At 35.8% G+C, this 26,400-nt stretch overlaps 1 protein-coding gene across 3 annotated transcripts in view; it reads left to right on the top strand.

The window, feature by feature from the left end:
• The window catches only part of LOC127429231 (WD repeat-containing protein 7-like), a 157,041-nt gene that overhangs the window by 48,350 nt on the left and 82,291 nt on the right, over nucleotides 1–26,400 (top strand). For 2 of the 3 annotated variants that reach the window (XM_051678125.1, XM_051678123.1), the window contains 4 exons: nucleotides 6,785–6,870; nucleotides 16,973–17,020; nucleotides 18,497–18,615; nucleotides 19,228–19,351. In XM_051678125.1, coding sequence (XP_051534085.1) covers nucleotides 6,785–6,870; nucleotides 16,973–17,020; nucleotides 18,497–18,615; nucleotides 19,228–19,351 — 377 coding nt within the window. The remainder of the gene's footprint in view (nucleotides 1–6,784; nucleotides 6,871–16,972; nucleotides 17,021–18,496; nucleotides 18,616–19,227; nucleotides 19,352–26,400) is intronic. The other variant, XM_051678124.1, reaches the window with a different exon arrangement.

Raw genomic sequence — 26,400 nt, 5'->3', positions numbered from 1 at the left:
TCAATAACCTCCCAATAGTCTTACACACTCAAGCTAAAAGTGGTAGAATTTTTAGAGACAATAATCTATAAAGTCTTTTATTGCTGTATGTGGATGTTTGGACTTTTCCCTCTAAACTGCAGTTTTAGGATCTTTTAGAATATGCTCCGAAAAACTGATTGCTGGACATAGGGGTGGGCGACATGACCAAAATTGTATTTCACAATAACGATACATTGCAATAAAGTAAACATTTTCTGTAGGGATGCACCGATATAAAACATTTTGACCGAAACCGAAAATAGAAGATACTTTTTATTTTATTTTTTTTAAATATTGAAAAACAAATGAATATCAAAGCATGACGATTGATGTGGAAAAAGGTTATTTTTGCACTTCTGTTTTTGATGTTCAAAACAATAGAACTCACATTTTACATGTTAGTACTGTAAAATAGAACATCACAAATTAATTATGCATATGTTAGGCAATTCCACTGAAATGTCAACCACATTATGGAAAAGTAAAAAGTTACTAAAGGAACAAAACACGCTTTTAAGTTCTATTGTGATATAATGGACACACCGCTAGAGGGTGCCGCTTGCTTACACAATGCTGACTGAAGCTCTGATTGAAGCGCTGAATGCAGTCTATTTTTAAACTTTCAAGATTGAGTAATGGCGTAAGACAGTATTGCAAATTCAATCTTAACTCAATCAATTGTGCAGCCATAATGGATAACATACCAGTGTCAAAGTTTGCTGGTTTCAAAGCGTTTTGGATGGTTTTACCTCATCACGTACACTACTGGTCAAAAGTTTTGAAACACTTTAACATTTTATAATAATAGTAAAGTCATCAAAACTATGGAATAACATAAATGGAACTATGGGAATTATGTTGTGACTAAACAAAATCCAAAATAAATCAAAACTGTGTTATATTTGAGCATCTTCAAAGTAGTCACCCTTTGTCTAGAATTTGCAGACATGTACTCTTGACATTTTCTCAACCAACTTCTTGAGGTATCACCCTGAGATGCTTTTTAAACAGTATTGAAGGAGTTCCCATCTATGTTGGGCACTTATTGGCTGCTTTTCTTTATTATTTGGTCCAAGTCATCAATTTCAAAAACTTTTTTTTTATTTTTTTTTTATTACATTTTAGTTTTATAATGAAATAAATTAATATGTTGGCACAATTATATTTTTGTCTACAAAACTAATTTAAAACATTTAAGCATACGCCTTCAGATCAAAAGATTTTTAAGATCATGAGAAACATTTCAGTCGAGTTTCAAAACTTTTGACCGGTAATGTATAGGTAAGTGCCACTTTCACAACTATATCGACGGTTTTTCCTAATTAATGTGAGAACGAGAAAGAATAAAAAATAAATATGACTTGTCCTTAGGAGTGTCAACCCTTCTACATTCTGTGGCTATCATTATTTCTGGATTGTGCATTAGAATTCACAAATTTAAAAAAAAGTGTGATATTTTTAAGAAATAAACCATCGGTTTTTCATATCTGTGTTTTCGTGCTTAAAATCGTTTTGCCGATGGTTTAAATTTCTTCAATAATTGGTCAATAAATATCGGTGGCCGATAAATTGGTGCATCCCTAATTTTCTGGAAAATCGTAAAGAAAAAAATTATATAAAAATAAAATCTATTGTAATGTCTATTTTTGAATATTCCAGTCAGTGAATTAAATACTTTATAAATAAAATCTGCTTCCTCTTATAATTTTCTCTTTATTTGGAAATTGAAAAACATACTTAAAGCTAAAAAATAAAATTAAAATAGTTTTACCTTACCATGATGATAAATTTCACATTATGCCACATTTCAGTCTGATATGTTACCGATATGATACCAATATTATTATTATTATTAAAAACTTTTCTTAAGAAACTCAACATCTTCTCAAAGCATTGCAACAACAAAAATACTACATACTGTAACTAAAAAATATCTAACGAAAATAAACACTTATAGGCTTTTAATTATTTAAGTCATCTCTATAGACAATATATGAATATCAGAAGGCAAACATAGCCGGTTTCTCTTTCTAAAATATCGAACATAATTTGAACAGAATTTTAGTTATGGTTTAAAATCTTTTTTTTGGCGCATGACACAGTGTTGTAGCTGTTTTTCTCGTCAGTGGTGATTAAAATGTGGTGCTGTCTAGCCATTTGAGATGTTTGACTTGCTCCATTATGCTTTAAGGTGAAAAAAGCTTAAATGGATCACGTAAGTTTTGTGGACTGCGGCGCGTTATTGAGAGAAACTGGATTGAGTAGCGCAACTGATCCCGCTCTCTGCTTTCCTGTCTCTGGAGCACAAATATCGAGAAGCCTGCTGGACTCGTGCACACTTCAATCGCATGAAACACAGCTGTGCATGTCAGATGAGAAGCATATTTAGCATTTATGAACAATGAACACATGAAAAATCCTGTCCATGTCTCTTCATTTCTCTCAGTCTCACGTGAATCCCTGCCCACTAATAGATACACCCAAACCGCGCAAATGTATCTTTACAAAACGTAATATACACGATATAGCAAAATCTCTATTGATTGACACTTTATAACGCCCCGTGATATAGATATCGTCATATCGTCCAGCCCTAGCTGGAGGTTGTTTTCATCATGTAGCTTTACTGAGTGCTGAAGGTGTTGTTATGTAAATATGGGCAGTCACATTATAATGAGCTCACAGTTGTGATGTCATAATCATGACGATTTCTGAATGAGCCGTTTTGGCAGTTTTGTTTCAGTAAATGTTCTGGACAGACTTGAAAGGAAGTTTTAAGTTCTGTATGTAAGAACATGTTTCTAAAGTGGTTTTACATGATATGACGACTACCACTACTCTGAGTGGATTGTATTTCTGGAAAAACAATATAAAAGCTTTTGAACAACCTGTCTAAAACTTTCCCTGTACACATACATCTTCTGTTGAGTTCCTCTTTAATGCCTTTTGACTCAGTAGGTCAAACTAGTCTTTTTTGCAGCTCACTAAAAACTTAGTCAGAAAGCATTTATTTCATACATTCTCTCCCCTTAAAAAGTGCCTTTCATAAACTAGAATTCTGAGCAGAATCTGAAAAGAAAGATCTCAGTGAAGGTTCATCCGAGAGTTTAACGAGGTCACACTCTTGTTACAGTGAATATGACAGGTGGAAGAGAGAAGAATGATCACAGGATGAGACGCAGGAAACATGATAGAGCATTAGCAACAAAAACTCAAGAGAGAAAGACCTGTAGTAGAGATAAGGAGAACAGATCTTCCACAAAGCTCTGAATGAAAAGAGAAGGGCTGTGTGATATAGCTAGAAAAATTAAATGTAGTTATATTTACCCTTTTGGCGATATTCGATATGCACCTCTACTAATTTTTTATTATTATTGATAATTTTGTGCACATGAAAACATTTTTTCAGAAATCCCCCCAAATAAAAACAAAAGACTCAAATTATTCATAAATAGTATTCGGTTTATTATCTTATAATAAACAAAGTTTTTTTGAAGGAAAACAAAATATTTTTTGTTGTTGTTGTTGTCCTAACTTTGTAAACATGTAATTCTGGTTCTGTTCACTCTAACTCACTTTGAAAAGTCTTAATTCATTCCACTAGATGGCAGCAAGCACTATAAAAAATATTTTTTTCTCCACCACAATAAACAGATTTGAAATGTAGGTGGCGCTCTAACGCATTTTAGTCCTCACAGATGTGCTCATCCATAGACATTCAGTCTAATTTTCAGTTCAAGCACTACCCTAGATTTTTCATAAAATATCTCGGCCTCTGAGTGGACTAGAAGCTCAATCAAAGTGTCATTAGAAAGCTGAGATCCTCCCCTTTGTGATGATATATAACATTTTATCATTAATTTTCTGATGATTTGTTTTGCATTCTCTTTCTGCTGGATGGCATATTTTGTTCTGGACATCTAAGATATAACATTGGATTATTCAGCCAAGCAAGCTCACAGACATGTAAACAATGGCAATTTTTTTTAAACTCCCTAAGGTAAAAGCAGATATAAAGTTTTTAGCTACTTGGGGCTTCCTGCAGCAGTTATCGGAGCATAAATGAGACGCTTGGAGTTGATGACTTACAGAAATCATCTTTCACTTTGTGATTCTTTTGAAAATCTTTCGAACTGTGGTATGGGTGCAACAAAATAAACTATACAGTCACATTCGTGAGAACGAGAGCTTTCATTTGATGTATGATTTGTCTATATAAGTACTATTTTAAAGACTTTTGTATTCATATTAATATTTCTACCACATAACCACTAGGTGGCGCTCATTTGCAACGCGGATGTTTTAAGACCTTATTTTGTTATTTTAAGAAACATAAATGCAGAAGTGATGGATATCTCTCAAAAGTTCAGATTCTAAGCTTTCAAATGATACCTCATATGCCTGACTTATGTATTCGGCGACTTTAACGTTTTAAGCGTACATTTTTTTGCAATATAGCGCCCCCCTTTGGTAAGTAACGGAAAGGAACTGTTTTGCATATGCCTTAAAAATAATTAAAAAAACCTTCCAACCTAACTTTTCATGATTCAGGCTTTAAAGTATCGTGAGAGTATTGTACGAAATCGTGAGATGAGTGAATCATTACACCCCTAATTATTACTATGTTCCACATTTTAAAATAACAGTAAAGTCATCAAAACTATTAAATTACAGGGGCCTGAGCAGCTTAGTGGTAAAAGACGCTGGCTACCACCCCTGGAGCTCGCTAGTTCGAATCCCAGGGTGTGCTGAGTGACTCCAGCCAGGTCTCCTAAGCAACCAAATTGGCCCGGTTGCTAGGGAGGGTAGAGTCACATTGGGTTACCTCCTCGTGGTCGCTATAATGTGGTTCGTTCTCGTTGGGACGCGTGGTGAGTTGAGCGCCGATGCCACGGAGAATAGCGTGAAGCCTCCACACGTGCTATGTCTCCGTGGCAATGCACTCAACAAGCCACGTGATAAGATGCGCGGGTTGATGGTCTCAGACACGGAGGCAACTGAGATTCGTCCTCCGCCACCCGGATTGAGGCGAATCACTACGCCACCACGAGGACTTAAAAGCGCACTGGGAATCCAAATTGGGTGAAAAAGGGGAAAAATCCACAAAAGAAAAAAAACCTATAAAATAACACTAATGGAAGTATGGGAATTATGTAGTAACCAAAAAAGTTAAACAAATCAAAACTATGTTATATTTTAGCTTCTTCACTACAAAAAGTAATTTGCCTTGTTTTCTAGTAAAAATATCTAAGGGTCAGTGACTTGACAGTCATACTTTTGATCTATTAAGTTACTCAAAAATATATTAAAAATGCTATTCACACAAAAATTACTAATATGTTTTACATTTCTGACTCAAAGTGATTTTATTTTTTTCTAGGGCTTAAAAAAAAAATAAAAAAATGTCATGTGGTGGAACCGCCATTGTTGTTTATGTTGACAGAAGCCATAAAACGGCTTGTTTTCAAAGAATATCAGATACTTCGACAATTTTATGAGAAGGCACATTTTGTTCAGGTCAAATGGAGTAACCCTGAGAAAACCTCTTGATATTTATGACTCAAAAATTCATGATATTTGTAAAAAAAAAAAAAAAAAAAAGATAACCTTGAAAAACATGTTTGAAAATTTATTTTTTTACATTTATGATTATGACACTCTCATGTATTCAAGGTGCAAGGAATATATTTTAATTTATTTTACTTGGTTACACCAAATATTTTTTTTTAAATGTATTCATTATTTGTATTTTTTATTTTTTATTTTTTGGTAAGAAAAGTGTGTTAAACTTCTCATTTTTTCCACCTCTTACAACCTTATTTGTCAGTGAACTTTGTGGGAAAGTAGTTTTATAATATTGTTTTATTACTCAGTTCATGCATTTGCATTTGTTTGCATACTTACAGCCATGCAATTGGTGTCCAGCAGGTGGCGATAGCAGCTGAGAGTGTCTGGAAAAAACCTGAAATAGAACCTGAAAAATAAGAGAGAGTTAGTTAGTTCGCTGCTGAGAAAAACGTACACACCGCACTGGCTAGCTGTAACAATAGTCTGTGAATGGCTCTGTAACAATGTTGTTGGCTGAATAAAAGAACCCAACTTAATCCAACACGCTTGTCGACATCTTCCTTCAAGTGTGCTACACCTCTAAAACGAGATCATTTTACGTCATAAGCAAAACTGTGTAAAACAAAACTTGTTTTCAGAGAATATTTGTTGTTGATTTTTCTTACCCCATATTTTTCTTGTTTTAAGTATAAACCTCACTGAGTTTTGTTTATGATTTGATTTATGCTTAAATGTATTGTAATAAAAATGTCAACAGTTTAAGTAACTTTAACCAGCTCTTCAAACTGTTGCTCTGCCATAAAAGTGGTTTCTGAAAGGGATCAGAAGAAAACATTTGATGTCATCTAAAGCACCCTTTTTGGCAGTGTTGAGAATACACATCCTTAGGTTGTGTCATGAAATGCATTTAGACACATTTCAGAATGCAAAGATGCATGAAATCAAGCGTGTGTAGCTAGAAGCTTTGGGTCCCATGTACTTGAGTACTTGTTTTGGGCTTTAGTGTCTCTGACACACACAAGCTTGTACACACACACACACACACACACACACACAGACCTGCATAAATACCCAGGTTTGTACACTCACATACACATGTATCTGCTTGTGCACACAGTGTATTCGTGCTGGTCTGATGTTGAATTCTGTGCTGCGGATGTGTGTTAAATATTTCATTTGGCCTTTTGTATTTCAGGCCCCCAAGACCAGGGACCCCTGAGACCACAAGAAAGAGCAGCCCACAGGTCTCCAGCCCGGCCATGCAGGGACAGATCAAACAAGGTAACAACAAAGAGAACGCTTGCCTTGAAAATTAAGTCTGCCAACATGAAAAATTCTTCTCTCACTACAAATAAAAAAATGGTGCACACCAAGACAAAATATTTCAAATACGGAACCAGCACAAGAAACAACACACACTCACGCATGCACACACACACGCACACACTCACTCACACTCACTCACACACTCACGCACACACACACACACACACTCACTCACACTCACTCACACTCACTCACACACTCACGCACACACACACACACACACACTCACTCACTCACATTCACTCACACTCACTCACTCACATTCACTCACACACTCACGCACTCACACATGCACACACACTCACGCATGCACACACACGCACACACTCACGCACACACTCACACACACACACACACACACACACACACTCACTCACTCACACTCACTCATACACACACTCACTCACTCACATTCACTCACACACTCACGCAGTCACGCATGCACACACTCACGCACACTCACTCACACACGCGCACAGACACACGCACTCACACACACACGCACTCACACACGCACGCATTCACACGCACTCACTCACATTCACACACACACACGCACTCACACACACACACACGCACTCACTCACACACACGCACGCACGCACTCACATTCACACACGCACGCACGCACTCACATTCACACACGCGCACGCACTCACTCACACATGCACGCACTCACGCATGCACACACTCACTCACACACACGCACTCACTCACATTCACTCACACACACACACACACGCATTCACTCACATTCACCCACACACACGCACGCACTCACACACACACACACACACACTCACTCACGCACTCACTCACTCACTCACATTCACACACTCACTCACGCACTCACTCACACACACACACGCACACTCACTCACATTCACACACACACACACACACACACACACACACACACACACACGAAACCCTCATAATGTCGGCCTCAAACACTCAGGTTAAATCACGGGCAAGAGTCAAGTGCCTTCTGGAAAATATTTAGTCCACATTTCTTTCTTTATAAAAAAATAAATAAAATTGTACAAAAATGTTGTTAAATTCTATTTTCAGTGCACATTTCTTATTTTATGTATCGATTGTTTCCTTATTAAAAAAAAATAAATATATATATATATATATATATAGATTTTGGTTTTCATATTAATTTTGTTTTATTATTTTATATTTTTTTTATATATATATTTTTGAACAGTTTCTTTTTAAAATTATTGGTAACGCTAATTTTTTAGGTGTCATAAACTAACAGTGAACACAATTTTATTACAACATTTAATAAACTTGGTTAGTGTTAATTTATGTAAATAAAACGTTCATTGTTAGTTCATGTGCATTAACCAATGTTAAAATATGCAGCTTCTCATTTTAAACATGTATTAGTATGTTAAAATTAACATTCGATTTATATGTGCTTGAAAAGTATTTTAATTGTTAATGTTGAATAATGTAAACTAATGTTAACGAATACAACCTTATTGTAAGTTATTCACATTTTCATTTGAATAGAAGTTCAATTTCAGATCTAAAACCTGTATTTCCTGTTTACTTAATGCATAAATCTGTATTGAGATGGACATGGCATTACTCAGTATTATGGTTGACTAAAACAGGCTTTTCAATACCCAATCCAGCCCTTGCAAAAACGATTTATTTATTAACTTTCCGTTAATATGAATTGTTGGCAATTGTTTTGAAAAATACAAAATAAAATAATAATAATTAATAATAATAGTAATATTGATTTAATATTTATTTATATATTTTATAATAATAAAATAAATAAATAAATAAATAAAAAAATACAATAAAAAATAAATACATAAATAAGTTATTGTACTACAAAAATGTTATATTAATTTCTATATTCAGTGCCCCTTTCTTTTCTATATATTGTTTGTTTCCTCTCAAAATTTAACATTTGTTTGTACAATTTTTTTTTTAATAACTATTACATTTGGTGCAACTTTTTCCCTTTTTTAAAAAATATTTTCTTTATTTTCTTTAAAAAAAAAAAATGTCTTTAATGTTTTCATACTACATAATGTTTTATGTTAATTTCCACTGAGCTCTGTGGAATTCTTCAAACACTTAAAATATTATTTGTTAAATTATAACAACTAGATTTTAAGATTTTGTGAAGAAAATGTGTACCTGTGCAAAACTCGCCACCATGATGCTTAGGTAGTTTTGGTTGGTTGTTAGGGTGTTCTGGGAGTTTTTATGTGGTTGCTTATATTCCTGTCTCTAGAAATGGGCCGGTCCCCTCAATGCAAGTCTATTGTATTGTGTTTTCGCCTGTTTTATCGCCTGCCAGGCAAAAATGGCACAAATCTCCTCCTTAATCCACATGATTTGAGGAATCATTCATGTCTGTAGCACAAACAATGTTGGATGAAATCTGAGGTTTAATAATTAGTATTAGTGGTTTAAATAGTAAGTGATGCTTGCCTTAGAAAACACCATATAATACTTCTTGTTTTGCACACAAACCTCAATTGAAAAGTTATAAATGACATGCAACACAGTTTGTCACAAGTCCTCTTTTGTCCACAGTGTCTGATTAGAACTTGTTAGTAACACACACACACACACACACGCGCGCGCTTCCTCAACGCGTGCCCTAATTTGTCCATCGTCCAAAGCAGCCATTGTTCATCCATAATAGAGGCAGACTGTGAATAATCGTTTGTGTTCAGTTACACACGCCACACGCCTGTTTGGCCCCTTTGACAGGGGACGTGTGCTCTGTTGTTCAGTTTTCTTTGAGCAGAAGGGCACGCAGTGATTCATTCTCATGCTAAAGTTCTTTCACCGGACAAAACCGCTCCGAGAAGCACCAGCCCTTCGTGTCTGACGTTCTGACATGAGCCTGTCCGATGAATTCTCACGCCGAACGAGAAATAAAATATAGTGAAAGAGTGGATTCACTTTTATCTCTCAGAGAGGGAGAGCGGGCCCATGAGATGTGCTGAGAATATTGATCAAACGCTTCTCTTTACGTTTGTAGACATAATGAAAGTTATTCAACATGTGTAGCGTTTTTTTCCTCTTCTCGTTTCCTCTTATTGATCGGGACGGGTTTGTGAAACTGTGCTTAGGTTGTGTTATTAAGTGTTTTTTAATGGAGTCATTCTTTAAATCGTGTGCCAAGATAAAAGCTGAGCATGTGCCATCCTTGTTAAAAGCAGAATGAGGGATTTGGAGGAACAAATGTTGCCGTTTTTTGAGTGGATTTCGCTGTGTGTGACGGAGCTGTCGACATGAATGGAAAAGTTTTAGTCTGAGTGATGTGAAGAGGGCCGTAGAATATTCTAGTCAATGAAACTATGACCTATGACCTTCCCTGCAGTTGCACAGGGAAAATGGCTTAAGCGTTTGAGATGGGCGTTACTCAATATTAGTGGTTAATATTGTTACTCAACGTTATTTGCTCCAAACTTGCCATTAATTTTTGGTTTGTTGCAAATGTTTGCCACACATCTCATTTGCATGTGAAAATAGGGGTTTGCCAGAACATTATATTTTTGTAAGGGGCATCTTCTAGAGAACGGCAGATAATAATACTGATATGCGATTTATTGATAGCAAATATTCCAGAAATTAACTGACTATTTGACACAATGTTTTCCCTTAGAGGACAGGGTGGGAATTTTTTTTATTGTTTTTTTCTGAAATAGTTTTGCATTCCCTTGCAATAAGTTTACCATGATTTTACTAAAATAAACATATTTTAACCTTGATATTTGTAGTAATATAGTAATAATACAGGAAAACAAATTATGGTAATATAAATCATAATTTCGTGGTTATTTTGATTTTACTACAGATACCACGGGTTTTGTAGTAAAACTATGGCTAACCGCAAGATTAACCATGGTTAATCTATAGTAAAATGGTTATTATGTGGATACAGTATACTGTATTGGTTTCTTCAAAAGATAAATAAAATAAAAATGGTTAGCCTACAACAACATACAACAGTCATGCAATATTAATATAGAAAAAACATGTTTTCCACCAAAAACTATGGTTAATACGGTCTACAATATTGGTGGCACTTTATTATAAGATTACATTTGTTAACATTAGTAAATGCATTAGGTATCATTAACTAACAATGGACAAAATATTTTGTACACTATGTATTAATCTTTGTTAATGTTAGTTAATATAAAAATTGTTAGTTTATGTTAGTTCATAGTGCATTAGTTAATATAAACATCCAACTTTTATTTTAAAATGTGTTGATTTTAAAATGTGTTTAAATATGTTTATTTTAAAATGTGTCATATGTTAAAAATTAACCAAGTTAAATAAGTGCTGTAAAATTATTATTTATTCTTAGTTCATGTTAAGTAATGTTGTTAACTAATGTTAACAAGTGTAACCTCATTTTAAAGTGTTACCACAATATTACTATAGTAAAACCACATATGATAAACTATTGTATTTGCATAGTAAAACCATGATACCCACAAAATTATGATTTTTATTACCATAGTTTCTGTTTTCCTGTATTATCACTATGATTTTACTACGAATATCATGGTTAAAATATGGTTACTGTAGTAAAACATTAGGAAATTTAACATTGGCATGCAAAACTATTGCGAGGGCACGCAAAACTTATTGAGCGGGAACACAACACTTATTGCGAGGGCACGCAAAACTGTTGCGATGGAACGCAAAACTGTTGCCAGGGAACGCAAAACTATTGCGAGGGCACGCAAAATTGATTGCGAGGGCACGCAAAATTGATTGCGAGGGCACGCAAAATTTATTGCGAAGGCACACAACATTTATTGCGAGGACACGCAAAACTTATTGCGAGTGAATGCAAAACAATTGCGAGTGAATGCAAAACTATTGCGAGGACACGGAAAATGTATTGCGAGTGAATGCAAAACAATTGCGTGTGAATGCAAAACAATTGCGTGTGAATGCAAAACTATTGCGAGGGAACGCAAAACTATTATGAGGGCGCACAAACTATTGCATGTGCATGCAAAACTATTGTGAGGGCTCAAAAAATGTATTGCGAGGGCATGCAAAATGTATTGCGAGTGAACGCAAAACTATTGCAAGTGAATGCAAAACTATTGCAGGGTAACGCAAAACAATTGGCAGGGAATGCAAAATTTATTGCGAGTGACACAAAACTATTGCAAGGGAACACAAAACTATTGCTAGGGAACACAAAACTATTGCGAGGGAATGCAAACTATTGCAAGGGAATGCAAAACTATTGCAAGGGAACAAAACTATTGCGAGGGCACACAAAACGTATTGCGAGGGAACGTAAAACTATTATCAGGGCACGCAAAATGCATTGCGAGGGAACGCAAAACTATTGTCAGGGCACGCAAAACTATTGCGAGGGAACGCATAACTATTGAGAGGGAACGCAAAACTATTGTCAGGGCACGCAAAATGCATTGCGAGGGAACGCAAAACTATTGTCAGGGCACGCAAAACTATTGCGAGGGAACGCATAACTATTGAGAGGGAACGTAAAACTATTGTCAGGGCACGCAAAATGCATTGCGAGGGAACGCAAAACTATTGTCAGGGCACGCAAAACTATTGCGAGGGAACGCATAACTATTGAGAGGGAACGCAAAACTATTGCGAGGACACGCAAAACTTATTGCGAGGACATGGAAAATGTATTGCGAGTGAACGCAAAACAAATGCGAGTGAACGCAAAACAATTGCAAGGGAACGCAAAACTATTATGAGGGCATGCAAAACTATTGTGAGGGTACACAAAATGTATTGCGAGGGCATGCAAAATGTATCGTGAGTGAACACAAAACTATTGCAAGTGAATGCAAAACTATTGCAGGGTAATGCAAAACTATTGGCAGGGCATGCAAAATTTATTGCGAGGGACACAAAACTATTGCGAGGGAATGCAAAACTATTGCAAGGGCACACAAAACGTATTGCGAGGGAACGCAAAACTATAGTGAGGGAACTCAAAACCATTGCGAGGGCACGCAAATCAGCCACAATATTAAAATCACCTGCCTAATATTGTGTAGGTCCCCCTCGTGCCGCCAAAACTGCGCTAACCTGCATCTCGGAATAGCATTCTGAGATTATATTCTTCTCAGCACAATTGTACAGAGCGGTTATCTGAGTTACCGTAGACTTCATCAGTTCTCTCATCAACAAGGCGTTTCCATCCACAGAACTGCCGCTCACTGGATGTTTTTTGTTTTTGGCACCATTCTGAGTAAATTCTAGAGACTGTTGTGTGTGAAAATCCCAGGAGATCAGCAGTTACAGAAATACTCAAACCAGCCCATCTGGCATTTTTTATTTTCATACTTCCTCCATGACAGGCTGTTGTAGATGTCCCACGGCTCTCTGTCTCTCTGTCTGCATGCATGGCTTTGCTTTGCCATCTCTCTTTCTCCTCTCAGAAAGACTTCAGTGGAGATTAAGCACAATCACCAAGTGCTCATGGGATTTGTAGTTCTTGATTTACTCAGTCACATCTGTAGATTAGATGTTTACCAGTCAGCTGGTCTCTGAATAGACACTTTTCAAGAACTACACTTCTTGTTTCCAAAAGAAAAAAAAAAAGGTTTTGTCCACTGAAGTCTCTCGTTGATTCAAGTTCTAAAAAAGGTGTCTTTGTCATTTCTGTTACTTTCTAATGTTTGGAGTATTTGTATTTTGAGATTTGTCATTTTTCTAGGTGCAGTGAAATGTTTTTGATCACAGTGTTTTCAGGTTTCAGCTCAAAGCAAAGAACATAACATCAAGAACTTAATTGAAAACCAGGAACTGACATTTCATTAACACTTCACAATAAGTTGTACATTAATATTAGTTAAAGCGCACCTATTATGGTTTTTCAAATATTACCTTTCATGTAGTGTGTTATATAGCTGTTTGTGAATGTAAAAAAGTCTGCAAAGTGCACGACAAATGGAGTTATTGACTCTCAAAAGAGAGAACCGATTCTGAACACCTGAAACGAGTCGTTAGTAATTCCAGACTTACTTCCTGTACTAACCTACGTAATTTGATAACAAAAAACCCGCCTCTGGTCTTCATTGGCTGCTCACGAACAGCTTTGACCCGCCCTCAAACACTACACCAAGCGGTAGACCAATCACAACAGACTGGGACATCTGACCAATCAGAGCAGAGTAGGCTCTCTGAAAGGCGGAGTTTAGATTGAATCCTTTAGAACGGATCATTGAACGAGTCGTTTTTGACACTAGGAAAAAAAGGTAATGCTGCAATTTAAATTATGAGCAAATTAAAGTGTTTTTTGACCTTGAATGCATGTAAATCTATTGTGTGAGACCTTTAAAACAAAATTAGACACGTTTAAAAACCATAATAGGTGCTCTTTAATGTTTTGGGTATCTAACCTAAAACTTTATCTGAAGATCTAGATAACTAACATTTCTTAATCTTGGTTGATGTTGATTTTGACAGTATATGAACTGTTGTTAGTTCATGTTTAATATTGCATATACAACCTTATTACTAAGTGTTACCACTATTTCAGTGGAAGTTATTTGTTTGTTTTAGTTTTATTGTACCTCATACTGGATATACTGCAGTCACATTGGCTTGTGGATAAGATTAATCGTGCTAAATTGAAATATTTTGTTCATCCAGATTGAATTATATCTACATCTGCTTGCAGGTTTCAGTGGAATTAAATAGAAAATGTCCTAGAGCTTACATTACATACTGTACAATTTACTATGGTAGATATAGTATTCTCCAAGTATTTACTACAGGTACTGTTACTGCTAAATCTTGATATTAGTGGTTGAGTAGTAAGTGTTTTTTAATTGACTATTACATTACTGATATCTAGAGAGCAGACATATGAAAACGATAAATTCATTGATGACACGTACTGTAAGATGTACACAAAAAAAGACATTTTTACACAATGATTGCTTAAAATTCGTTAAAAACATTCGTTTTTAATTGTGCGTTATCTATTGACAAGCCTGTAGGCAGATTTGGATCCGACACAAGGGGAAAATATCACTTTTAATCGGGAAAGCGAATCTCAAAAAGGCCAGTTTGGGCAATATATCGGCCGATTGATCGGACGGGGTGATATATTGGTATTTGCCACCACTGCAGTAAAAATAAAATAAAAGCAGAAGTTAGGGTTACCATGGTACATTTAGTAAAGTTTTTAAAACAAGTTTTGTGATTATAATAATGTAAAATAATCTGTTAAATATTAAAACATTGTTTTATTTCCTACTGTGTGTGTTTTTACTTATTTCATTAAATAACAGCCGCTCTCTTCTTCTGACATTACTGGAGACCTTTCACTCTTTCTCTCTTTCACTCTTTCACTCTTTCTCTCTTTCTTTCTCTCTTTCTTTCTCTCTTTCTCTCTTTCTCTCTTTCACTATTTCTTTCTGTCTTTCACTCTTTCTTTCTGTCTTTCTGTCTTTCACTCTTGCTTTCTGTCTTTCTTTCTGTCTTTCACTCTTTCACTCTTTCTTTCTCTCTTTCACTCTTTCTTTCTGTCTTTCACTCTTTCACTCTTTCACTCTTTCTCTCTTTCACTCTTGCTTTCTGTCTTTCTTTCTGTCTTTCACTCTTTCACTCTTTCTTTCTCTCTTTCTTTCTGTCTTTCACTCTTTCACTCTTTCTTTCTCTCTTTCACTCTTTCTTTCTTTCTTTCTCTCTTTCTCTCTTTCACTCTTTCTTTCTGTCTTTCACTCTTTCTTTCTGTCTTTCACTCTTTCACTCTTTCTTTCTGTCTTTCTTTCTGTCTTTCACTCTTTCACTCTTTCACTCTTTCTTTCTTTCTCTCTTTCTCTCTTTCACTCTTTCTTTCTGTCTTTCACTCTTTCTTTCTGTCTTTCTTTCACTCTTGCTTTCTGTCTTTCTTTCTGTCTTTCACTCTTTCACTCTTTCTTTCACTCTTTCACTCTTTCTTTCTTTCACTCTTTCACTCTTTCTTTCTGTCTTTCTTTCTGTCTTTCACTCTTTCACTCTCACTCTTTCTTTCTGTCTTTCACTCTTTCTTTCTCTCTTTCACTCTTTCTTTCTGTCTTTCACTCTTTCACTCTTTCACTCTTTCTCTCTTTCACTCTTTCTTTCTCTCTTTCACTCTTTCTCTCTTTCACTCTTTCACTCTTTCTTTCACTCTTTCACTCTTTCTTTCTGTCTTTCACTCTTTCACTCTTTCTGTCTTTCTTTCTGTCTTTCTTTTTGTCTTTCTGTCTTTCTGTCTTTCTTTCTCTTTCACTCTTTCACTCTTTCTTTCTGTCTTTCTGTCTTTCTGTCTTTCTTTCTTTCACTCTCTTTCTTTCTGTCTTTCTTTCACACTTTCTTTCTGTCTTTCACTCTTTCTTTCTGTCTTTGTTTTTTTCTGTCTTTCTTTTTGTCTTTCTGTCTTTCTTTCTCTTTCACTCTTTCACTCTTTCTTTCTGTCTTTCTTTCTGTCTTTCTGTCTTTCTTTCTTTCACTCTTTCTTTCTGTCTTTCTTTCACACTTTCTTTCTGTCTTTCACTCTTTCTGTCTTTGTTTTTTTTCTGTCTTTCTTTTTGTCTTTCTGTCTTTCTTTCTCTTTCACTCTTTCACTCTTTCTTTCTGTCTTTCTTTCTGTCTTTCTTTCTCTTTCACTCTTTCACTCTTTCTGTCTTTCTTTCTCTTTCACTCTTTCACACTTTCTTTCTGTCTTTGTTTTTTTCTTTCTTTCACTCTCTTTCGCTTTCTGTCTTTCTAACCGTCTTTATTTGCATCTTTCTTTCTCTCTTTCTCTCTTTCTATCTTTCTTTTTCTTTCTTTCCGTCTTTCTTTTTCTTTCTCTCTTTCTTTCTCTTTCTTTCTATCTTTCTTTTTCTTTCTTTCCATCTTTCTCCCTTTCTCTTTCTTTTTCTTTCCGTCTTTCTATCCATCTTTATTTCCATCTTTCTTTCACTCTTTCTGTCTTTCTATCTATCTGTCTATCTATCTTTATTTCCATATTTTTCTTTCTTTCACTCTTTCTCTCTTTCTTTCTGTTTCATGGATCTTTTCCTCTGTTTTCAAGCTGCCGTCGCTGTTTCAGGACTGTCTCACTCTCCCTCAGTCAATGAAGGTATTCTCTCTGAATAAAGGCCTTCTCTCTCTCTTATCTCCTCTTGTTTAGCCGAGCTCGCTTTCTCTCTCTTTGTGCAATCAGCTCCTCGTGCTTAGCATGTGTTGTGTTGTGTTCATTGTGTTTGTGTCATTTTTGTGTTTAGGTTTTGTTTGCTTACGTTCTCCAACCTTGTGCTTGTAGTCGAATCCTGTCTGTCCATATAGTTACTTTGTGTGTAACTGTCTCAGTTTGCATGCACACTCAACACACACACACACACACACACTCAACACACACACACACACACACTCAACACACACACTCAACACACACACACACACACACTCAACACACACACACACACACTCAACACACACACACACACTCAACACACACACACTCAACACACACACACACACTCAACACACACACACACACACTCAACACACACACACACACTCAACACACACACACACTCAACACACACACACACTCAACACACACTCAACACACACACACACTCAACACACACACACACACTCAACACACACACACTCAACACACACACACACACACACACTCAACACACACACACTCAACACACACACACACCATTCTCTTTAGAAAGATATCCTCAGTTTTTTTCAATAACTTCTTTATGGCTGAAAGAAAGAAATATGTATCAATCAATCTTGTCTGAAGAATGTATTTAAAGACATTAATAAATACCAAGTTTGTATTTTTAATGATGTTTTGAAACATTTCTGAAATTGCAATTATTCTTTTTTTCTTAAACTCAAAAACATTCACAGAATCTTCATTCCCAAAATGCTTGTTCTCATGAGTACAAAACTAGTATAGCATTATAAATATAGGAAAATATTTGTATTAAAGAAATATGTACACTATAAGAGAATTTTATTTGGCAGTTTTCCACCTTTTGCATTAAACTTTTAAGCAATTTGCAGTTGTTTTAAATGATCAAAGAAAAAGGCTAGTCAGTTTTTTTTAGATATTTACATTTGTATTTCACTGTTGATTTGTGTACTTGTTATCCACTTTAAGCAGCCCAGTTTTAAATTTTAATTGTGTTTCTAGCATTGTAAAAGTTTCTGTAAACTGATTTTTATATTGAGAAAATAAAAACACAAAGTTTGAAGTTATATCTTATTGCACAAAGAAATAAATCTTTTAACCATTTGTTTTAACGTATATGTGCATTACTGGGTTCTGCGACCTCATTCCCTGTAGCCGTTCCATATATTTCTGATATATGTGAATTTCTGTTGGACGTTGCTCATTTTCTCCTCATGAATTTGAAATATCGTCCATTTTTCAGTGATATTTGTGTCATGGTTTGAGATGTTTGGTTTTTCTAGGTTCCTGTTAGGATATAATTCAAAGCAGCAGGGGTGCTGTGTATTATTGTCAGTGTCTTCCTGACTCTATGCCATGTTTGTGTGTGTGTGTGTGTGTGTGTGTGTGTGTGTGTAGGTTGGAGTCAGCTCGCTGCCATGCATTGTGTGATGTTACCTGATCTTCTGGGGTTGGATAAGTTCAGGCCTCCTCTCTTGGAGATGTTGGCACGCAGATGGCAGGATCGCTGCCTGGAGGTATTATTACTATTCATATTACATGATATTACAAGTGTTATATAATCTAAAGCTTTCAGTGCCAATTTAAAAGCAAATGGTCAGAGCAATGCACTGTAGTCTTTTCTCACAAGGATTTACATTATCATAACACAACTAAAATAAAAATGCAAACAGGATTTGTTTTAGTGCTTGGTTAAATAGCAAGTCCTTATTTTTAAGTAAGCATGTTTTTTGTGCCATTTTGGAAAGTCAACTTAACCTGCTGAATGACCTACTGTACAATTCGTTATTGCATTTCATTACTGTGGCAAAATGAAATTTTTTATTTGTGTAAGAAACCCTTTCCATACTGTGCAAATCTCTCTCTCTCTTCTCGCATTCACTTTCATTCATATCTTGCAGTTTTAGCACCTGCTAATCCCCTGGGACAAAGATACACTCTCCGTCTCTCTCAATGGCTTTCTTTTGCATTTATTTATCAGTGTTCTGTCCTTTTTTTTGCCTGCTGTGGCTTCAGTTATATATATTTTAGAGGATATTTTCCAAAAGGAAACATGCCAGTATTTGTCTTTGTTGTGTTGAATGTGTGAACTAAACGGTTTTGAATTGTGAAGTATGTGTGTATTGCAGGTTCGAGAGGCGGCCCAGGCTCTTCTGTTAGCAGAACTGCGTCGGATTGGTCAGTCGGGCAGGAAGGACACTATCGACATGTGGGCACCATATCTGCCGCAGTATGTGGACGCTGTTAGCTCCCGTAAGTATTACACTTAACGCTTCTGTGTGTTTTACTGGCATGACAAATACAATGACAGACAAAAGATGAACAACAACAACATGCTAACAACGCCTAGCTACATGCTCAAACATGCTAGCAATGCCCAGCAACATGCTAGAACATGCTATAGTTGCCAAGAAACATGTTAAAACATGTTAGCAGTGCCTAGCTATATGTTAAAACATGCTAGAAATGCCCAGAAACATGCTAGCAATGCCTAGCTATATGTTAAAACATGCTAGAAATGCCAAGAAACATGCTAGCAATGCCTAGCTATATGTTAAAACATGCTAGAAATGCCAAGAAACATGTTAAAACATGTTAGCAGTGCCTAGCTACATGTTAAAACATGTTAGCAGTGCCTAGCTACATGTTCAACCATGCTAGAAATGCCCAGAAACATGCTAGCAATGCCTAGCTATATGCTACAACATGCAAGCAATGCCTAGCTATATGCTAAAACATGCTAGAAATGCCAAGTAACATGACAGCAATGCCTAGCTATATGCTAAAACATGCTAGAAATGCCAAGAAACGTGTTAAAACATGTTAGCAATGCCAAGCTATATGTTAAAATATGCTAGAAATGCCCAGAAACATGTTAGCAATGCCTAGCTATATGTTAAAACATGCTAGAAATGCCAGGAAACATGTTAAAACATGTTAGCAGTGCCTAGCTACATGTTAAAACATGTTAGCAGTGCCTAGCTACATGTTCAACCATGCTAGAAATGCCTAGGAACATGCTAGCAATGCCTAGCTATATGCTAAAACATGCTAGAAATGCCAAGTAACATGACAGCAATGCCTAGCTATATGCTAAAACATGCTAGAAATGCCAAGAAACGTGTTAAAACATGTTAGCAATGCCTAGCTATATGTTAAAATATGCTAGAAATGCCAAGAAATGTGTTAAAACATGTTAGCAATGCCTAGCTACATGTTCAACCATGCTAGAAATGCCTAGGAACATGCTAGAAATGCCTAGCTATATGCTAAAACATGCTAGAAATGCCAAGTAACATGACAGCAATGCCTAGCTATATGCTAAAACATGCTAGAAATGCCAAGAAACGTGTTAAAACATGTTAGCAATGCCTAGCTATATGTTAAAATATGCTAGAAATGCCCAGAAACATGTTAGCAATGCCTAGCTATATGTTAAAACATGCTAGAAATGCCAAGAAACATGTTAAAACATGTTAGCAGTTCCTAGCTACATGTTAAAACATGTTAGCAGTGCCTAGCTACATGTTCAACCATGCTAGAAATGCCCAGAAACATGCTAACAATGCCTAGCTATATGTTAAAACATGCTAGCAATGCCTAGCTATATGCTAAAACATGCTAGAAATGCCAAGTAACATGACAGCAATGCCTAGCTATATGCTAAAACATGCTAGAAATGCCAAGAAACATGTTAAAACATGTTAACAATGCCTAGCTATATGTTAAAACATGTTAGAAATGCCAAGTAACATGATAGCAATGCCTAGCTATATGCTAAAACATGCTAGAAATGCCAAGAAACAGGTTAAAACATGTTAGCAATGCCTAGCTATATGTGAAAACATGCTAGAAATGCCCAGAAACATGTTAGCAATGCCTAGCTATATGCTAAAACATGTTAGAAATGCTAAGTAACATGATAGCAATGCCTAGCTATATGCTAAAACATGATAAAAATGCCAAGAAACAGGTTAAAACATGTTAGCAATGCCTAGCTATATGTGAAAACATGCTAGAAAGCCCAGAAACATGTTAGCAATGCCTAGCTATATGTTAAAACATGCTAGAAATGCCAAGAAACATGTTAAAACATGTTAGCAGTGCCTAGCTACATGTTAAAACATGTTAGCAGTGCCTAGCTACATGTTCAACCATGCTAGAAATGCCTAGGAACATGCTAGAAATGCCAAGTAACATGACAGCAATGCCTAGCTATATGCTAAAACATGCTAGAAATGCCAAGAAACGTGTTAAAACATGTTAGCAATGCCTAGCTATATGTTAAAATATGTTAGAAATGCCAAGAAATGTGTTAAAACATGTTAGCAATGCCTAGCTACATGTTCAACCATGCTAGAAATGCCTAGGAACATGCTAGCAATGCCTAGCTATATGCTAAAACATGCTAGAAATGCCAAGTAACATGACAGCAATGCCTAGCTATATGCTAAAACATGCTAGAAATGCCAAGAAACGTGTTAAAACATGTTAGCAATGCCTAGCTATATGTTAAAATATGCTAGAAATGCCCAGAAACATGTTAGCAGTGCCTAGCTATATGTTAAAACATGCTAGAAATGCCAAGAAACATGTTAAAACATGTTAGCAGTGCCTAGCTACATGTTAAAACATGTTAGCAGTGCCTAGCTACATGTTAAAACATGTTAGCAGTGCCTAGCTACATGTTCAACCATGCTAGAAATGCCCAGAAACATGCTAGCAATGCCTAGCTATATGTTAAAACATGCTAGCAATGCCTAGCTATATGCTAAAACATGCTAGAAATGCCAAGTAACATGACAGCAATGACTAGCTATATGCTAAAACATGCTAGAAATGCCAAGAAACGTGTTAAAACATGTTAACAATGCCTAGCTATATGTTAAAATATGCTAGAAATGCCCAGAAACATGTTAGCAATGCCTAGCTATATGCTAAAACATGCTAGAAATGCTAAGTAACATGATAGCAATGCCTAGCTATATGCTAAAACATGATAGAAATGCCAAGAAACAGGTTAAAACATGTTAGCAATGCCTAGCTATATGTGAAAACATGCTAGAAATGCCCAGAAACATGCTAGCAGTGCCTAGCTATATGCTAAAACATGCTAGAAATGAATGCCAAGAAACATGTTAAAACATGTTAGCAATGCCTAGCTATATGTTAAAACATGTTAGAAATGCCAAGTAACATGATAGCAATGCCTAGCTATATGCTAAAACATGCTAGAAATGCCAAGAAACAGGTTAAAACATGTTAGCAATGCCTAGCTATATGTGAAAACATGCTAGAAATGCCCAGAAACATGCTAGCAGTGCCTAGCTATATGTTCAAACATGCTAGAAATGCCCAGAAACATGCTAGCAGTGCCTAGCTATATGTACAAACATGCTAGAAATGCCCAGAAACATGTTAGCAATGCCTAGCTATATGCTAAAACATGCTAGAAATGCCAAGAAACAGGTTAAAACATGCTAGCAGTGCCTAGCTATATGTTCAAACATGCTAGAAATGCCCAGAAACATGCTAGCAGTGCCTAGCTATATGTACAAACATGCTAGAAATGCCCAGAAACATGTTAGCAATGCCTAGCGATATGCTAAAACATGTTAGAAATGCCAAGAAACATGTTAAAACATGTTAGCGATGCCTAGCTATATGTGAAAACATGCTAGAAATGCCAAGAAACATGCTAGCAGTGCCTAGCTATATGTTAAAACATGTTTTCAATGCCTAGCTATATGTTAAAACATGCTAGAAATGCCAAGAAACATGCTAGCAATGCATAGCTATATGCTATGACATGTTATCAGTGCCTAGCTATATGCTAAAACATGCTAGAAATGGCAGGAAACATGCTAAAATGTGTTAGCAATGCCTAGCTATATGCTAAAACATGTTAGAAATGCCCAGAAACATGCTAAAACATCATCAAAACTTTGATGACATCATAGTTTGTCTACAAACGTTTCAATCTAGTTATTAAATGAAATGGTAAGTGCAGTTATTTGTGGATTGGTTAGACACAGACAGACAGACAGACAGACAGACAGATAGATAGATAGATAGATAGATAGATTTTTATATAGTTTTTTGAGCGTGGTGGGTGTGTGTCTGGCCTGTAGTCATTTATAGCAGCATCTTGTGGAAAGCATTATCACATGTATATGTGTGTGTGTGGGCGGTTGGTGTGAGGCGAGCAGTGGCCCCTGGGAATGGTTGGCATGGTTACGGGTGTTGGTCAGTGTAGTGTTACCGTGGCAGCAGTGACCTCAGCAGGGTACAGGACTGCAGGGGTCAGTGAAACCGATATGTCGTGTGTGTGCGCGCACACACACACACACACACACACACACACTTTTCACGGTCTCTATCTTGTGGCATTTTGCATATTGTTGTTTGGTTTCATGACTAAATGTACACAAACACACACATAGTCTAATCATTACGGTTATATGCGTGTGTATCAGCACTGTTCAATACGACTCATCTTTAATCAGTAATTACAATCCGTTTGAGTAAGTGTCCAAACCAGAAAATGGAAACCATCTGCCTCCGATTAAAAGTTACACTACAGCTAATTTTCAACAAATTGCATTTAAAATCACAATTCTTGCGTGTTATTTTTGCAGTTTTCTTTAACTTCATTAAGTGTTTTTAGGGAATATAAGGGAGCATAAAAGTAAGTAATTTGTCAGTTCATTCCCCGTAAAAATGTAAACGCTAACTCTGGGTCGCTTTTACAACATTGCTCTGTTTGTTTGAGCGTCCCGACCAGCCTGACGCGGCAACATTGACTCCAACAATGGCATGACTATCTGTTTTCTTATCCAATGACAGACAGGGAAAGTATTTGGGAAACTTTTTTTGAAAACAGTCATTATATTCTATATTCCATTTGGTGTAGGAAGTGACAAGCTGTTGATTACAACAGAACATGTTTTGCTTTTTATGAAGTTTAACTCCTTCAGATTCAAATGACCCATAAACTTTTCCATTTCCAGCATGAATCACAGAATAAACAAACAGATCAAGCTCTTTATAAACTTTCATACCATGTTGCCAGCTGTCCTGAAAACGCGACACTAGCCATATGAGTCTTATATTTGCTCTCAGACTGAAGTGTTTTACCGAAGCAATCATGTTTTTAAGCGTATCTGTTCGCTTATTCCAGTTAAAGGTCACTCTCCATACCGCACAAACAGGACTGATGCACGCTGGGCATTAGAGGCTCTAGAAATGAATAAGTGACCTTTTACAGTTCACAATAACAAGGGGAATAAATGACAGACTCAGAGGAAAAAACAGACACATTCACTCAGCCTGTGAGGTCAGACAGGTGCATTCTGGGCTCTGTGATAGTGTTTACGTGTGTTAACGGTGAAATGTATTGTGGTGAATGTGGTCGTTGAGATTAAAGAATAGAGAAAAACTAAATAAACCATACAAATGGAAGTCTTAAACACTCGTTTTCACGTGCTAAAGATCTTGAAATGCCATTTAAAGGAATAGTTCTGTCAAAAATGACAATTTTGTCATCATTTATTCACCCTCATGTTGTTCGAAACATGCAAGACTTTACATAATAAACAATTAACACTTCTGAGAAAGAATTATTTGCTGCATTTCAGAACATTTGCTATGTTAAACATATGAAAGATATTTGAAAATTTAGTTTGAGCACGGCTGTATATTCCATGTTATGTCAAATGTCAGATTTTTCAGTCCATAAACATCACATAAAAACGAACTGTGGTTGGTGTAAGTGTATGAATAAGCTGCAGTGTGAATCAGACTTTATGCTAATAGTCAACTATACAAGACTACACAGTGACATCCATATGCCATGTGTGTGCGTTCTTTGTTCTGGGCACTAGTCCTCCATGAAATTCACTACACATGCACACACACACACACACACACACACACACACACACACACACACACACACACACACACAGGCTTGCCCTTTATTTTATTTTAAATTTTAGAATTTTTTTCCATTTCAAATTTTATTATATATATATATATATATATATATATATATATATATATATATATATATATATATATAATGTCATTTTAGTTTAAGTTTTTGTTTTATTTGATTTTAATTTAATTTTTAAAATATATTAATATTTTATTTTTAATTTTAAAATGTTTTTTTAATTTTATTATTTATTTTACTTGTATTCTTTATTTTTTGTTTTACTTTTTAAATTTGTATTAAAAAAATATTTTTATAATTATAATTTTAGGTTTTATTTAATTTTAATTTAACATTTAATTTAATTTTAATTTAACATTTAATTTAATTTGTATTTTATTAAAATGTTACATTTTCTTTCATTTACTTTTTAATATTTATAAATATTTGTATTTGTATTTAATTTTAAATGTAATTTAATTTAAATTTTACATTTTATTTCCTTTCATTTACTTTTTAATATTTATAAATATTTGTATTTGTATTTAATTTTAAATGTAATTTAATTTAAATTTTAAATTTTATTTCCTTTCATTTAATATTTTATTTTATTTTATTTTTGGAAGTGCAGTCACTTCCCATGGCTGTTCTAGCCATCCAATCACATGCTTCCCCTCTCTCTCTCTCTCTCTGTATCACCTTCACTGCTCAAGCTCGACTCCCCTGTTAGATGTCCAGGGTCGGGATTAACCCTTCCCAGCATCCCCTGGGCTGATCAGTGGTGAGATGTGGGGTGATTGGTGGGGGTTGAGGATGAGCAGGTGATTAAACCAGGCCTCAGGCGGTTCTTCCGTAAGAGAGCGCTCTGCCTCGCGGATGTGCATCTATAATCCCACACAGCTTGCGTCGTTTCCCGGCACACACACCCTTAGGCTGAAAGCTATCCACACACCACAAAAAATCCTCAATACCAGCCGTTTATCTTAAAGGAATATTCTGAGTTATTTACTACTTAAGCTCAATCGACAGCAGCAGTGACGTGCTGTCGATTTCCACAGAAAATCTTTCTTTGCTGTCCCTCGGTGTGTTTAAATGAACAGGAAATGCACTTATGGTATGCTTAAACTGGAAGCTTAGCAGGCAAGCGTGCAACATTGTTAAGAAATGTTAAAAATATGCATCACATGGTTCGGGAAGTACAGTGGCAAGAAAAAGTATGTGAACCCTTTGGAAATAGCTTGTTTTCTGCATTAATTGGTCATAAATAGTGATCTCATCTTCATTAAAGTCACAAGTATAGACAATCACAATGCCCTTAAGCTAACAACACACAAACTATTATAATCTATCATATCTTTATTGAACACAT

Source organism: Myxocyprinus asiaticus, chromosome 38 (assembly GCF_019703515.2).
Source record: "Myxocyprinus asiaticus isolate MX2 ecotype Aquarium Trade chromosome 38, UBuf_Myxa_2, whole genome shotgun sequence".
In the NCBI taxonomy this organism is placed as follows: Eukaryota; Metazoa; Chordata; class Actinopteri; order Cypriniformes; family Catostomidae; genus Myxocyprinus; species Myxocyprinus asiaticus.
This window is presented reverse-complemented; position numbering and strand designations above follow the sequence as displayed.